The sequence below is a fragment of the Sceloporus occidentalis genome, unplaced genomic scaffold (assembly GCF_023333645.1).
Source record: "Sceloporus occidentalis isolate IW3139 unplaced genomic scaffold, rSceOcc1.0.p SCAF_3, whole genome shotgun sequence".
NCBI classification, from domain to species: Eukaryota; Metazoa; Chordata; class Lepidosauria; order Squamata; family Phrynosomatidae; genus Sceloporus; species Sceloporus occidentalis.
In genome coordinates, this window is record NW_028316983.1 from 7,449,850 (window position 1) to 7,465,711 (window position 15,862).

The 15,862-nt window shown below is 43.1% G+C and overlaps 1 protein-coding gene across 2 annotated transcripts in view; it reads right to left on the bottom strand.

Annotated features, from left to right (window-relative positions):
• Positions 1 to 15,862, bottom strand: part of SAMD10 (sterile alpha motif domain containing 10) — a 72,336-nt gene that overhangs the window by 25,883 nt on the left and 30,591 nt on the right. For both annotated transcript variants that reach the window (XM_089513574.1, XM_089513575.1), the window contains exon 2: positions 8,065 to 8,249. In XM_089513574.1, the coding sequence (XP_089369700.1) occupies positions 8,065 to 8,249 (185 nt within the window). The remainder of the gene's footprint in view (positions 1 to 8,064; positions 8,250 to 15,862) is intronic.

Consider the following 15,862-nt stretch of genomic DNA (forward strand, 5'->3'; position numbering starts at 1 on the left):
GGATTCAACCATCCATGACCTGAAAATATTATACACACACACTCTCTCTCTACAAAAGCAAAGCATGTTTTTGCCTTTTTGTATAAGGGATGCCATTTCACTATGTCACTGTATTTAATGGGACTTAAGCATCCACAGATTTTGGCATCCACAAAGGATGTAGAAAAAGAAATAGGAAATAAAAAAGGATTCACATGTCCCTTTGGCTGAATGCTGACATAATCTCAAGTGCAGCTAGTCTTTGGGTCTGGTTGCAAGAAGTAGGGATGGAAGGAATATTTGAAAAATGCATGTTTACCTCAGTTAACAAAGCCTCTGATAAAGAATAGAAGAGAAAACTGGGCCAAAGCTAACAAAATTAATATCAACATGTAGAAAGGTAAGGTATTGCACTTGGGGCGGTAAAATAAAATGCATAGATATAGGATGGGCAACACCTGGCTTAAGGAGACTACATGTAAAAGGGATCTAGGAGTCCTAGTAGACCACAGGTTGAACATGAGTCAACAGTGTGATGCAGCAGCTAAAAAGACCAATGCAATTTTAGGCTGCATCAATAAGAATAGTGTCTAGATTAAGGGAAGTAATAGTGCCACTCTATTCTACTTGGTCAGGCCTCACCTGGAATACTGTGTCCAGTTCTGAGCACCACAATTCAAAAAAGATGTTGAGAAGGTGAAGCGTGTCCAAAGGAGGGCCACCAAAATGGTGAAGGGTCTGGAAACCATGTTTTATGAAGAGAGACTTAGGGAGCTTGGTATGTTTAGCCTGGAGAAGAGGTGGTTAAGAGATAATATTATAGCCCTGTTTAAGTATTTGAAAGGGTGTCACACTGAGGATGGGGCAAACTTGTTTTCTGCTGCTCCAGAGATTAGGACCCGGAACAATGGATGCAAGCTTCAGGAAAAGAGATTCCACCTCAACATTAGGAGGAACTTCCTGACAGTAAGGGCTGTTCGACAGTGGAACAAACATCCTCAGAGTGTAGTGGAGTCTCCTTCCTTGGAGCTCTTTAAACAGAGACTGGATGGCCATCTGTGGAGGATGCTTTTGGGGTTGGACTGGATGTCCCTTGTGGTCTCTTCCAACTCTAAGAAGATCCTTTTTAAAAATCTTTTTAGATCTTGCCCTCTCCCTGCTCTTCCTCCTCTTGTTCTGTACAGTTGGAAGCATTTTACCAGCATCAGCATTGGGAGGATGGTGAAAAAAGACTGAGAACACAGACTATCGTGTCAGGTTGCAGTATTGTATCTGTAATAAACAGTATGTAAAGGGATCTCGTAGTACCTTTGAGACTAACTAACTGAATGAAAGACATTGTAGCATGAGCTTTCATAGACTTGGTCTCCTTCCTCTGGTGCATGGAGTAGACTATTGCCCAAGAAGGATCTTTATAATCAGACTGTACGAATAGCCATAGAAATACAAAACATATGGGTATGGTGATGAGGTGACAAGTTCCCTTTTAACTGTGGTCCTTGAGGGACAAAAGCAGGAGGAAAGATATTGCTGAAAGCTAGGGAGGGTGGATGACATATGGCAACTCTAAGCTGAATCTACTATGGGGCTTTCTTGACAAGATATTTTCAAAAGGGTTTGTCCTCACCTTTCTCGTCTGACAGAGAGTGACTTGCCATAATCTTGGCAAGATTTTTTCCTAAAGGGTGTGTCCTTGCCTTTCTGTGTGGCTGAGAGAGTGTAACTTGCCCAAGATCAAACCAAGGTTTACTTGCCCAAGTGGAGATTCAAACCCTGATCTCCTGCAACCCAAATTCAAGCCACACAGGCTCTTTAGAAAACATGGCAGGATTTATTCAGAGGAGCTTTGCCATTGCATTCCTACAGTGTGAACAATGGTTAATTAAGCATTCCTAATGAAGGAACAGTTGCAATTAGTGCAACAGGATTGTGAAGCCCTACTGTGGTTGTTGCACTGCTTAATGACTAGTCTCAAGAGAGGCGAGATAACCGATAGTGGGTCACTGGGGCCAATTTGCTGCCCTTGGCTTGCAGAGATCAATCCAATTATGCATAGACATTTTCCAAAAAGCTTCAATCAATCATGACTGGCACATGCTTAAGGATGCAGGAACTGGGAACCTGCCAATGGTGTGAGGTTGCAGAAAGGTTAGAATTACATCCCTAGCCATCCTTTGCAAAAGCAATCATACCCAATGTATACTATACAATATAATATTTTTAAATGTTTTCGTGTGTGTGGGAGGATTATTACAAAATGCTGGTCCTGGAAGACTGCAGGAGCATGCACAAATAAATAAATAAAGCATAAAAATAATGATGGCTGAAATCCTAGATTACTGCTCTGCAGTATAAATCTCCACATGTGGAGTTATGCATCAATTGGGCTATGCAGCTGTTGAATGGCAGTGTTGCACCACCAAACCAAGATGTCAAATCTGCAACTGAATGCACAACCAAATGTGCTCATGCATCCATGCAGAAGGCACACTGTGCATCCAAGTGCAATGTACATATGCATGCACAGTGGTGCCACATTCACAAGTTCATTGCTCCAACCTTAAACCAAATGTGCTATTACACATTTACACATGTACAAGACATATAACAACTCATTTCACTTTTCTTGGGTGAGTAGGTGTATAGGATGGAACACTGGATTGCTGAAATTTTGAATGCTAAAATCAACTTCTGTTTTCAGACAGAAGGTGAGTCACTAGGTTTTTGTTGAGCAAAATACCCTAAAGGAATCAGATCCCATCTGATCTTGGATGCTAGGCAGGGTCAGATTGGAGACCACCAACGGATACTAGGTGTTGTAAGCTATATGTTAGACAGAGGAAGGGACTGGCAAAACCACCTCTGAGGATTCCTTGCCTAAGAAAACCGTATGAAATTCATGAGGTCGCCATAAGTCAAAACGCAACTTGAAGGCAACTGGATTCTGGCCAGGGTTTTCGAGGCACAGGATGGGGCCAAAAGGGGACTGAAAGTCATAGAAACGGCCTTAGAGGCACAAGCAGCCAATGGACCACAATTTGCCCACTTCTGGTTAATACTCCAGAAAAAACACCTGGTACTAGCAGAGGGGTCACTATCTACACATTTTGCTTTGCAACGTGATTATGAGAATAATCTCAATCATGCATTCCCAATTTGTTGTTCAAACTATTTTTTATGGGAACCACACCTATTCACACATCTGTGAATTCTACTGCCCACATGTATCAGCACTATGAATAAATATGGAGTCTATGATGCGATTGTATTCAAAACACAGTCAACACATGCACAGATATATCCTGATTCCATCCTTATTCACATAGCAGATGAAGTGAATCCTTCAGGATACAGTGGGGGGGGGGGGCAGGATGAAATATCCCAGTTTTTGTGGGGGCTTGGGCAGAAAAAAGTAAGTGGGGTGTAAGGTTCTACTCACTTTGTATCGGGATTATTTTGATCGTCCAGACAAGCCCAGCATGCCAGGGAGATCAGAATGGGAGGTAAGAAAGTATCACCATGTGCTTGTAATTCTATTCAGCTGAGACTGTTTTGGGACTAGTATTGCCTCCCTTTTTTCACCTGTACATTTTTAGTTGAGTATTATTAACAAAGTGAAGGGGATTATTGATATAGGAAGCCAGAGCTTTTCTGCTTCAAAAGAACTTCTTTTTACAAAAGAGCCTCTGATCTCCCCACCACTCGGGCAAGGGAAACATGAGGAAAAGGGTCAATATTAGATTTGTTCATCTTTTTAAGTCACCATTATTCCTAAAGTCCTCCAACCAATAAAGAGAAGTTCAAACAACAACACTTTATTTGTTCTGAACAGCATTGTGGAAGATGAGAAAGCCTTTGGCACTTAAGGAGAGTTGCTGTTTAAGAAGGCTTTGCTTTTCAAATATATACATATAATTGAGAGGTTTCGAAATGCTTTTCAAGTTAGCTGATGTTTTCATTAGGGCTTGGAAAAAGTTCCGACTATGACTCCCAGAATCCTGGCAGGATTCTGGGAATTCTAATTCTAAAAAGTAATTTTCTCAAGTTCTGTTTGAATAAACCTGTGCCTTTCCTTTTTTAACCTGTACTTATTTTATTAATTTTATTGGCAGTTGCCCTCAATCTCATTCTGGGGGTGAAATGTAGGACAGAAATCTGAGATGAGTCTGTAGCTAAGGCTCCCAGTCTAAGTGCTCAGCATCACATCTGGCATTTGCTGTAATGTGCCTTCAGGTTGTTTCCGACTTATGGCAACCCTATTAAGGGGTTATCTGAATAAGATTTTTTTCAGAGGGGTTTGTCTTTGCCTTCCTCTGAGGCTTGATTTGCCTAAGGTCACCCAGTGGGCTTCCATGTCTGAATGGGGATTTGAACCCTGGTCTCCATAGCTATAGCCCAATGATTAAACCACTATACCATGCTGACTTGCAGACATTGCTGGCATACAGAGCCCAGTCTGGCACAGTGGTCTGAATGTTGGACCATGACTCTTGAGTCCAGGGTTCGATTCCCAGCTTGGTCAGGAAACCCACTGAGTGACCTTGGGCAAGTCCCATGCTCCCAGCCTCAGGGGAAGGCAATAGCAAACCTCCTCTGAACAACTCTTGCCAAGAAACCCCCATGATAGGCCTCAGGCTTGCCATAAATAAAAAAACGACTTGATGACACACAACACACACACACACACACACAGATGATGTATGTCATTTTTTATGGCTTAACCTCTATTCTATAGTAACCCCCAACCTTCTCAAAACCAGTCACCAGTCTCTTGTGGGGAGCTTCTAGAAATGGTCATTTTGTAGCTAATGGAGAGAGGGTGGCTGTGGAGAAGTATCTGGCTATGTCCCTATAGTTGGATGCCAAATCATGATGCCATCATCCATCCTTGCTGAATTGTAACTCCTAGCATTCCTCACCTTGTTTATGCTGGTTAGTATTGATGGGAGATTTAGCCTGACACCTTCTGGAAAGCCTCATGATTCCCACCTATGAACATCATGTCCCAGACTTTTTATCGCCCCCCCCCCCCCACTGCCCCAGGAGGGGATCCTAGATCTTTCCACCCATTCTTTTCTGCAGCTTTTCTCCCTTCTCTTTTTTTCAACTTGGGACCAGCTGTGAATTTTAAAAAAAAATTCTGAACTGAGCATTTCTAAGAAAACGAAGGCTGTAAAAAACCCAAAGGTCAGTGTAAAATGTGTGTGCAGGGTGATAGCTTGCATACATCCTAATTCCATGGGGGAAAATAGAATTTGCCCAGGAAATCTGTGTCCAAGAGTGAGAGCATCGTTTCTGGAAAGACACCAAACCCAAGAGCTACCATTATCCAAATAACCCTTCTTGCTCCTGCGTAATAGTTACCCAGCGCAACTAGCAATTTCCTCCAGACAGAAGCAAACTGTGTATTACTCTCGGCATTTAATCTCTTGTTTTTGTGCCCCCCCCCCCCCCCAATTGGCAACTCTCTGAATTTGCTGCTCTATCTCCTTCCAGTCTACCCCCGCCTGCCCAAACTGGCATACATTGCTTAAAATGGAACCCAAAAACAGAGCAGATGCAGCCTGGCACCTGGAGGCAATTTTTTAGCCTGTAAAGGCAGCTTTTTTCCCCTCCTGCCTTTTCCTTCCAGACTGAAAGCAGCCAGTACACTCTTTTAAAGTCCCACACACACACACACACGATGCAACTCGTCCTCAGTGCCTCTCCTATAAACGGAACTGAGATATGAAAAATGTTTTTTGAGCACGAAGTACAAATGAGCTGGCCTTTCTGTAGGTACTGGTATTCTTACAGTTTCATCCTGACCCAAAGCAAACTCCTATATCATTGGCCACAGTGTAAAATCTTTGCAGCTGAAACATGCTACAGCTCCCTTTTCACTACTCCAGGACTCATTGTTTCACTGTGATAGCTCTCCCTGGCCATTTAGTGAATAGTGGAAAGGAGGGAAGGGGAAACAGAGAAACACCTGGTTTTGTCTCCAGAGCCAGACGCAAAATGATGGCATCATCTGCCAAGATTCACAGGGGTTCTCTTGATGTCCCAGTGGATGATGTACAGTCATCCTTCCACATTTGCAGGTTAAGCATTTGCAGACTGGATTATTCACAGATTATTGTATTTGCCACCATGACCTCCACTGCTGCCATATACATGAAAAAATATATTCTTAGAATCATAGAATCGTAGAGTTGGAAGAGACCACTAGGGCCATCCAGTCCAACCCCCTGCCATGCAGGAAATCCAAATCAAAGCAACCCCGACAGATGGCCATCCAGCCTAGGTTTGAAGACCTCCAAGGAGGGAGACACCACTACACTCCGAGGAAGTGTGTTCCACTGTCCAACAGCCCTTACTGTCATGAAGTTCCTCCTAATGTTGAGGTGGAATCTCTTTTCCTGCAGCTTGCATCAATTGCTCTGGGTCCTAGTCTCTGGAGCAGCAGAAAACAAGCTTGCTCCCTCCTCAATATGACATCCCTTCAAATATTTAAACAGGGCTATCATATCACCTCTTAATCTTCTTTTCTCCAGGCTAAACATACCTAGCTCCCCAAGTCTCTTTTCATAGGGCATGGTTTCCAGACCCTTCACCATTTTAGTTGCCCTCCTTTGGACACACTCCAGTTTCTTTCTAGGCATCTCTTAGTCTTCTAGTACAATTCTATAGTCAACTTGCACCGGATGTGCAGTAGAGAACTTAGAAATGCCTAGAAAAGTGTTTTCTCTAAAAAAATGAGTGGGCTATAGTCACATTTTTTCCACTTTTGCATGGTTCCTGCACACTAGCCCCCACAAATGTTAAAGACTAGCTGTAATTGCTGCAACTGGCTACAGTTGGAGTGAGCATAATGTGGCCTGTGGACAATGTGAAACCCTGGATTCTCCTTTTTTTCACCCATAAAGCCCCCTACCACCCCATCAAAGCCCCTCATTACATTTTTTTAAAAAATCAAGGCAATTTTGGGGCAATTTCTATCCCCCAAACCATGGAGAAAGTGCCCCCAAACATTTGAAAATATTCCCACCTCACCCCCACAAGTAATCCCTGCATACCTCAATTTTCTTCTCTATTCCCTACCAAAATGTTGGCAGGGAGTGACACAACATCACTTTCTGTCACTATTTTGAGAGAGAGTGCTCTCTCTGTGTTTGTGTATGTGTCTGTGTATGCGTGTGCTCCTGGGGGTGAGTGAGGGTGAATTGGCCATTGGCCTCCACACAATTGCACCACTCGTCATATTCAGATACACAATGATGAGACCATCTGCTGAGATCCACCAGGTTCCTCCAGAGATCTCAGACACTTCTCTGACACATCCTGCTCTCTACCAGCCACAAAATGGCTGTAGGGGAAGGCTATCACAGTGAAACAACAACAACAACAACTCTCCCTGTCCCCATGGATTGAGGCATGGAACAACAACAGACCAACAAATGTGCATCAGTTAAGAACACAACATCAGTTAAACCATACATCAATTAAAAGAACAAACAAGACACATACATACAAAAACAATCTATGTTTAAAATTCATCATTTAAAATTTACAATTTTAAAAATCATCTGGATAGGCCTACTGGAAGAGATTAGTCTTTAGTGCTGTTTTAAATTCAGACAGTGTATTGAGCAGTTAAATCTCTTCCAGCAGGTCATTCCAAAGTCTTGGGGTGGCTGCAGAAAAAGGCCTCTGGCTGACAGTCACCAACCCAGTTCTGGCTGACAGAAATAAATGTCCGCTAGATGACCTAAGTGTACAGGGTGGATTATGTGGAAGGAGGCAATCCTGTTGGTAACATGGACTCAAACCATATAGGCATGTACTGGTTGGGTGGGCTTTGGTTAGTGCAGAAGGAGGACTGCACAACAACAAGGAAACTGCATAACCTGGGGGGGAAAATACACAGTTGTATGCTGCATACCCCACTAACAGGATCCTGACCACAGCTTGAAACAGAGCCTCTTGACAAAGAAGACGTTGCAGCAGCTATGTTTTGGGGTGGCCGAATTGTACTTCTTGATCTCAGGCTCCCTGATTTGTCCCTAATTCACATATTTCCACAACCACGTTCCATCATCTCACCTGGGAGCCTTCAGTTCCTGGCTGCTGAAGGAGTTTGACAGTCCTTCCTCCAGCTGACCTCTGACTCCGTCCATCATGCCAGGTCAGGCTGCTGCCCGAATTCCTCTGCAGGCGGTAATTGAGGTTCTCAGCTGACACCGTGTGTTCCAAAAGGTTCTGGCAGAAGCTGAAGTGAGCAGCAGCAGCTGTTGGGCAGAGAGGGACTCCATTCAGTGCCAAATGGAAACATTAAGGAACATCAGCAATTTTTCTTTAAGGATACATTTTGATTGGAATCTTGTTGGTTAACTAAATGGATTGTTGAACAGTGAGTCAGTGTGTCAGTAAACCAAATTGATTTAATCACTTTAGTCAGGACTAAATCTGCCAGACTAATTTGATCTGGTCTTTTTTAAAAAAACATATATATAAAATTACCAGTTTGGTAGATGAAGGTTACACTGTGGATATCATAAATCTTGATTTCAATAAGGCTTTTGACAAGGTCCCCATGGTATTCTTGCAAACAAACTAGTAAAATGTGGGCTAGACAATGCAACTGTTAAATGGATTTGTAATTGGTTGATTGGCCAAACCCAAAGGGTGCTCAGCAATGGCTCCTCTTCATCCTAGAGAGACGTGACCAGTGACATGCCACAGGCTTGTGTTCTGGACCCAGTGTTATACAACATCTTTATCAACTACTTAAATGAAAGAACAGGGGGCATGCTTATCAAATTTGCAGGTGACACCAAATTAGGAAGAGTAGCTAACACTCCTGAGGAGAGGATCAAAGTTCAAAATGGCCTGAATAGATCAGAGAGCCAACCCATAGGTTGGAAATGACTTAAAGGCAAACAACAACAACAACAACAACAACAACAAGAAGCTGTGTAGCAGAAATGCCACAAAACCCTGTCATTGAATTGCTAAGGTATTCATCAGGCACTTCTGATGTGGATCTGGCATTCCTATTGTGCTCCCACTTCTTAGCTGGTTCCTGATATGCACTGAGGAGTACTCCAACGCTGCCCATTGTGGATCAGGCCATGGAACAGCAGTCATTCCACTCGCTATCATTGTGCAACAGACACGCCTGTGCTATAGGGTCATGAAAGTTTCTAGGTATGTACAGACATTGCAAAATTACTCAATTCAATTTTGTGCACACTTAAGGCCATTTAAAAAAACCCTCAAGTACCAAGCAGAATGTCAGGCCATGTCATTATGCTTATTATTATGTGATGGTTACTATGGCATTGGTTTGTTTTATTATTAGATTCCTTGTTTTAAACTGGTTTATTGTTAAATATCAGTGTAGCAAGCTGCTCTGAGGTTCACACTGGGAGGGAAAATACAGAGTATATTAAACTTTTTTTGAAGTACAGGTTTACAAAATAATGTGAAAAGGGGTTCAACATTCACATCCTATCATCTGTGCATGTAGTCTCAGAATAGTTTCTACTGAACATAGAGAGATTTATTCCCAACTGTACAAAAGTGTTGCATGATACACAGTCTTTGTAGCCCGACCAGGGCAAAAGACAACATCAAACGTTGTAGTTAACCAAGACTTGCTAACCGAAGCTTCTTTCTGATCTTCACTCACTTGGGCTGCCAAGTTGCCTCTAGCAATTGACAGGCAATGCAAGGCAATGTTATGTCGCAGCAATTAAAAGCATTAGTTGAGGGATTATGAACAGTCAATAAAGCAGAGCTGCTTATTTAGGAATATTCAGCATTTAGAAAATGTCTTTATTGGACTACAACTTCCAGCATCCACCAGTCCTGGCTGTTTATCCCAGGATAGGGCCACCAAATCTGTGTCTGGTCTATCAGGATCTGGCCCAATCCTGGCCCCAGGGTTGAGATATGCATGCAGTTGCACCATCTGAACTAGATATCACAAGGTCAGGGGGAACAACAATCGCTTTGACCAATACCTGCATCAAAGGCTGCAATCTTCCTCTTGATGTGAATAGAATTCATTTAGGGATGTAGCTAAGTGTGTATGTGTGGGGGGAAATTAGAGCATTGCTGCTCCACATAAGAATTCTGCCCCCCTCATTTTTTCCTTTATTCCCAAAATATCTAGCATTGTAGGAAGTGAGACACTGAACTCCAGTGAACTCACATCTTGAATTCTTTTATTTGCTGTGTTCGCATTCCCCTGGTCACTTTGCTTGCCCCTTTTCTCTGTATACTTTCCAAACAGTTGTTGTTGTGTGCCTTCAAGTCATTTCCGACTTAGGGCAACCCTAAGGTGAACCTATCATAGGGTTTTCTTGGAAAGTTTCTTCAGAGGGGGTTTGTCACTGTCATCCTCTGAGGCTGAGAGAGAGTGACTTTCCCAAGGTCACCCAGTGGGTTTCCAAGGCCAAGCCAGGTTTCAAAGCCTGGTCTCCTAGTATCCTAGTCAAATGGCCAAACCATTACACAATGCTGATGTTTACACACATTCAAGCTGCCCTACAGAAGTGGTTGCACCTTTTTTGCTTATTATAGAGTACAGTCCGTCCTCGCTTTACGCAGGGGATCCGTTCCGGATCCCACCGCATAAGGCGAATTCCGCCTATGCTCGAGCCCCATTGGAAACATATACAGCGCGCCCCTCCCAATTGAATGGGACGCGCCGCCCCTTCTGCCCTGCGCGTGCCCCGCGGCTTGAGCACGTATGCTCAAGGCCACGTATGGTGCGCCCGCGTATGGCGCGGGCGCACTGTATATGCATTCAGCACAAGTTTGCAGAAGTAGAGTTGTATGTGCAGCATTATGTTACATACAGGTACACATATACACAAGGCAAACACATATGCATAAGCAGAGTATAAGATGCACGTGAAATGTGCATACAGTTGCCCATCACACGGGCAATCAGTTGTGCTACGCTGCCATTCAACACAAAGGTTGCAACATAGCACAACCAATGTGTAACTCCACCTCTGGAGATTTACCGTGATTTATGCTATAAAACCCCAATGTAAGCCACAGTCTTCTGTTTATGTTAAAAATTCTATTGTACTTGTCTCAGTGTGTGAAATGCCTTACCGTTCTTATCTGGTTTAGCCATTCCAGACTGTGAGATCATTATTTTGAAATTCTTAGAGGAAGATAAACAACAAGCCACTTCCTGCTTAGAAAACATCTAATCAAAAGATCGACAGGCATTTAAATAATACTTTGTGGCAGACACACTCCCTGGAAATCGTAGCTTGAAATCAGAAACCAGACCAAAAAACATGCCTCCCTCCCTCCCTTGCCGTCCTCACATCCTTTTCTTGTAGAATTTCTGATTGCATTCTCCAAAGGAGTAAACTATGTTTTCACACTTCACATATGTAAGGATGCAAACCAGTTTCCCTTATAGCCATGGGGTTGTAGGTGTACAGATCTTAGAAAGCGCCAAAACTCTGGCTGTGTTGACTGGGAGATATCGGGAAATGAAAGCTGCTGCCACACTGATACCACTTAACTGTCATCTTGACAGTTAATTGTCCACTATTACCAGGGACAAAATGTGGAACAAATTCCAGACCAAACTGTAGGACAACTGCAGGACAAAACTCAGCCCAAAATGTAGGACATTTAAGAAAAAGGGAGGGCCTTAAATTCATGGCACTATCCTATGGAATCCTGGGATTTGTAGTTTGACAGAGAAGACTAAATGTCTCACCAAATTACAAATCCCAGGATTGCACTGAATGCAACCATGGCAATTATAGTAGTATAAAACTGCATTAATTCTGCAGTGTAGATGCAGCTGAAGTCTCCCAAAGTAACATTTTCAGTCTCTGGTAGGAAAATCCTGGATCCTGCTTTAAAATCTTCTCTTTGAAGGTCTCTCCAGTGCAAGAACAGCATAAAGAAGAAAAACTGCTAAAAAAGAAAAAGAAAAAAGGAAGCCACAGTTTTGAAGTTACTTTTAAATAGAAGTCACCACGGATCCCATCCCGGAAGAAAGGTGGGGTATAACTCCAATAAATAAATAAACAAATTCTAGTTAGTGCATGGACAACAGCCTGAACAGGCCGAATGGGAATGTGGTGGCAAGATGTGTTTTATTTGTATTGAAATTACCACAATTGTTACTAAATTTGAATTGTCTGCACATCTGTCTGGCATGTGCCTTCAAGTTGGCACCAACTTATGAAGACTCTTTTTGGGGGCCAAAATTATGGATTTTGATATGATATGGATAAGTCGAGGGAAACATAAGGGCATATAACAAAGGATGTAAAGGATGAAGCAAAGGAAAACAATGCTAAAGAACTTACAAAATTCCAGCAGGCATCACTGTTCATGCTCACCCCAAAGGCTGGATTGATGAGAGAGTAGAGGAGGGTCATTGCAAGATTATGCTCCTGCCTTTCACCAGGGGATGGTTCCTTTTTAAAATAAGAGCTAAAGTACAGTTCTTAAATTGGCCCATGGACTAAGTTGACTCAGGGTTTTTTGGGTCAATTTTTTGACCTAAATTTCTGCACTTATACATGAGTATATATAGTAGTTTTTGTTAGTCACACTCTTTTAAATTTGTCATATTGGTTTTACTGTGCACCCTCAAAAGTTCTGGTTAGAAGGCATAGAATAACCCCACAGAACATATTGAGATGTTTGAATTCCAGGAGAATACCATGCCAAAGAGAGCCAGTGTGGTGTAGTGGTTTGAGTGCTGGACTACAACTTTGGAATCCTCAACCAGCGATGGAAACCTACTGGGTGGCCTTGGGCAACTCACACTCTCTCAGCCTTAGAGGAAAGCAAAGGCAAACCTCCTCTGAACAAATCTTGCCAAGAAAACACTTGGAGAGGGTCAACTTAAGTCACAATAGACTTCAAGGCACATAAGAATGGAACCACTGTGGTATAGTGGTTTCAGGATTGAGACACTGTGGGACAGCAGGGTTTAAATACTCACTTGACAATGGAAACCCACTGGTTGACCTTGGACAAGCCACATTCTCTCAGCCTCAGAAGAAGGCAATAACATACCTCCTCACCCCCCCCCGATAGGTTCACCAAACGTTGTAGTCAAGTCGTGGTCACATACCAAGAATCTTTCCAGATGTCTCGCTACTTTGTTATTCCTCCCAAACTACTCTCCCAATTGGCAGGAAACCCATTTTTCAACCAGAAAACAAATAATGGAGAATACTCTGCCCATCCCTACTCACTCAGCAGTGTCAAAACAAAAAAACAGATCTGTCACTCAAAGAAAGATGGCAGCATCAGATGGGACTTTCTACTTTGTGCGGTCATCCAAAAGTGAAGGTAATTGTCATCTTATTTTGAATCCCATCCACTTTGCCCACCTCTCCAGAGTTTCCTCCTTTTCTTTTGACGGATAATTGAACCAAGCTCTGAACGCCAGCAATGGTATTGATTCACTCCAAAGGAATTAAATGCAGGGGACAGAGACATCTGTGTGTGCTCCAGACACTATTTGCTGGGAAGAGATCCACTCGACTGCCAACTTTCACACCAGATGCAGACCAACAATTCACAACACATCATCATGTTACTAGATTTATGCCAGAACTGGAATGGGGCGGCTGGTTGCCTCTGCTCAAATAAATCTGGATTGTTGCTCTACTCACCTCGATGCAAGAACAGCAGAGAGTTTCATGCCGGCTCAATGAACAACAGGCAACCGGATGAGGGAAAGAGCATCCATGGGCTGGATCTTCTCCTTACTAAAGCCAGTTCTAACGTTAGGCAAGTTAAGGCAACTGGCTTAGGTTATAGATGCAGGAGGGGCAGCGATGGCATCTCTCCCATCCAGCTGTTCCCCAGTCCCCTAGCCAAAGAAAACTTTGGGGGATAAAGTTATGTGGTTTATGATGCCTTGGAGTGTGGTGGAGTCTCCTTCTTTGGAGGTTTTCAAACAGAGGCTAAAAGGCCATCTGCCAGGAGTGCTTGGATTGTGTCTTCTTGCATGGCAGAATGGGATTGGTTTGGATGGCCCCCTTCCAACCAGTAGCGTCACTAGGGCTGGTGTCACATGAAGCAGTAACTCATAGTGTCACCCCCCACTATTGATGTCCTCCCATATGACACCCATACAGAATACTAATTTGTTTTGCCAATTTACTCATAAATCACGAATTAAAATTAATCATAAATGAAAATGATATCTTTAAATTACAGTATCATACTCACAAAATGAATGTGTTTACGTATACATTGTTTCATGCAGTTTAAGTGAAAATTTGGTGAAATGTGTTTTTAAAGAAATTTGGTTTAAAAAAACCCTATGACCTCTACTTTCTGCTCCCACTGAGCCTCACCCCATCCCTTCAGCCTTTTAAAGAGATACAGGCAAATGCCGCAGCCTGTTTCTGCCAAAATGCAGATGTTTGAGGAGCAGGATGTCACCTGGGGTGGTCTGCAGCCCCCCCAGTGCTTCCAGCTCTATCATTCTATGCTTGTCCTGGTCAAATATAGTGGTTTCTCTGAGAGGCAGAAGAGCAGAAAAGCCTGCTCCCTCATACCTTGGCTCCATCCAAAGGTAAGAGCCTATCTCTCCATTCCAGCTGCCCCCACTGTGGCCTCTTGAAGGAGGACCCTGAACTGGCTATCCTAACATGGACATATGCCTTGATTTCAACCTGTTTGGGCTACAATAAGGCACTCTAGTGAGGGTGCCTTTGGAAGTTGTCTGGAAACTTCATTAGGTCAATAATAATAATAATAATAATAATAATAATAATAATAATAGCCCACCGCTCCCCAGAGGATCGGGGCAGGTTACAATCAAGAATAAAACATAGTAAAATAATAACACATAGTAAAATGCTGCAGCCAGAGGGTTGACTGGGGCAATTTAAAGAAAACATACAACTCTTTTACTGCAATAGCTTCACATGCTGCCAATTCATTTCTGGACACAATTCAAAATGCTGTTTGGGCAGCTTTGGGGGGCTGTTGGGGGATTTCAAGAGCTACAAAAGTGAGGTCCATGGGCTGCATGTGGCCCATGGACTGCACTATGCCCACCCTCTGCTCTAAGCAGAGTGTACCTGGATCTTTTAGACTGTTGTGTCATTGTGTGCCTTCAAGTTGTTTCTGACTTATGGCTACCCTAAGACAAAGCTATCATGGGGTTTTCTTGGCAAGTTTCTTCATTGGAGGTTTGCCATTGTCTTTCCCTGATGCTCAGAGAGTACTGTATGACTTTCCTTGGATCACCCAGTGAGTTTCAGTTGTCTCTCAAAATTCAGTCCTGGAATTTAGGGCCAAGTAGCAGGAGATTCATTGTCATTTAAGGAAACTACAGTCAACATTGAGGGAGCAGGGGAGGGAAGGAGGTAGAAGAGAGAGAGAGAGAGATGGCCTACTGGGTTTCAGTTGTCTCTCAAAATTCAATCTTGGAATTTAGGGCCAAGTATCAGGAAATTCTTTGTTGTTTAAGAAACTACAGTCTCCATGAGGGAGCAAGTGAGATAGAGAGGAAGAAAGAATGAAAGAAAGAAAGAAAGCCCCTTACAAGAGACTCATGTGCCTGACTCCCTGGATAAAAAGCAGCCAGCTTTGTATAAGCCAGGTTGATCTAGGCAAGGAAAGACGAGGAGCATGCACAAGCCATAAACAGGCAGATCAGAGAGCAACAGAACGAGGAGCTCATGTCTAAATCTGCCGTTCTGGGAATCAAAGCGTTCCTAGAAGCCATTGATCTATTGTGTGTTAATTCCACTGCTTTTCTAGCTGCAAGACCCTCTGACGGAAGCAGATGCATGAAACTCACCCTATGAAAGGGGGTAAAGGGATCGCCAGGAAAGGGTCAGAAAACAATAAATATGTCCTACCTGGATGATTAGTC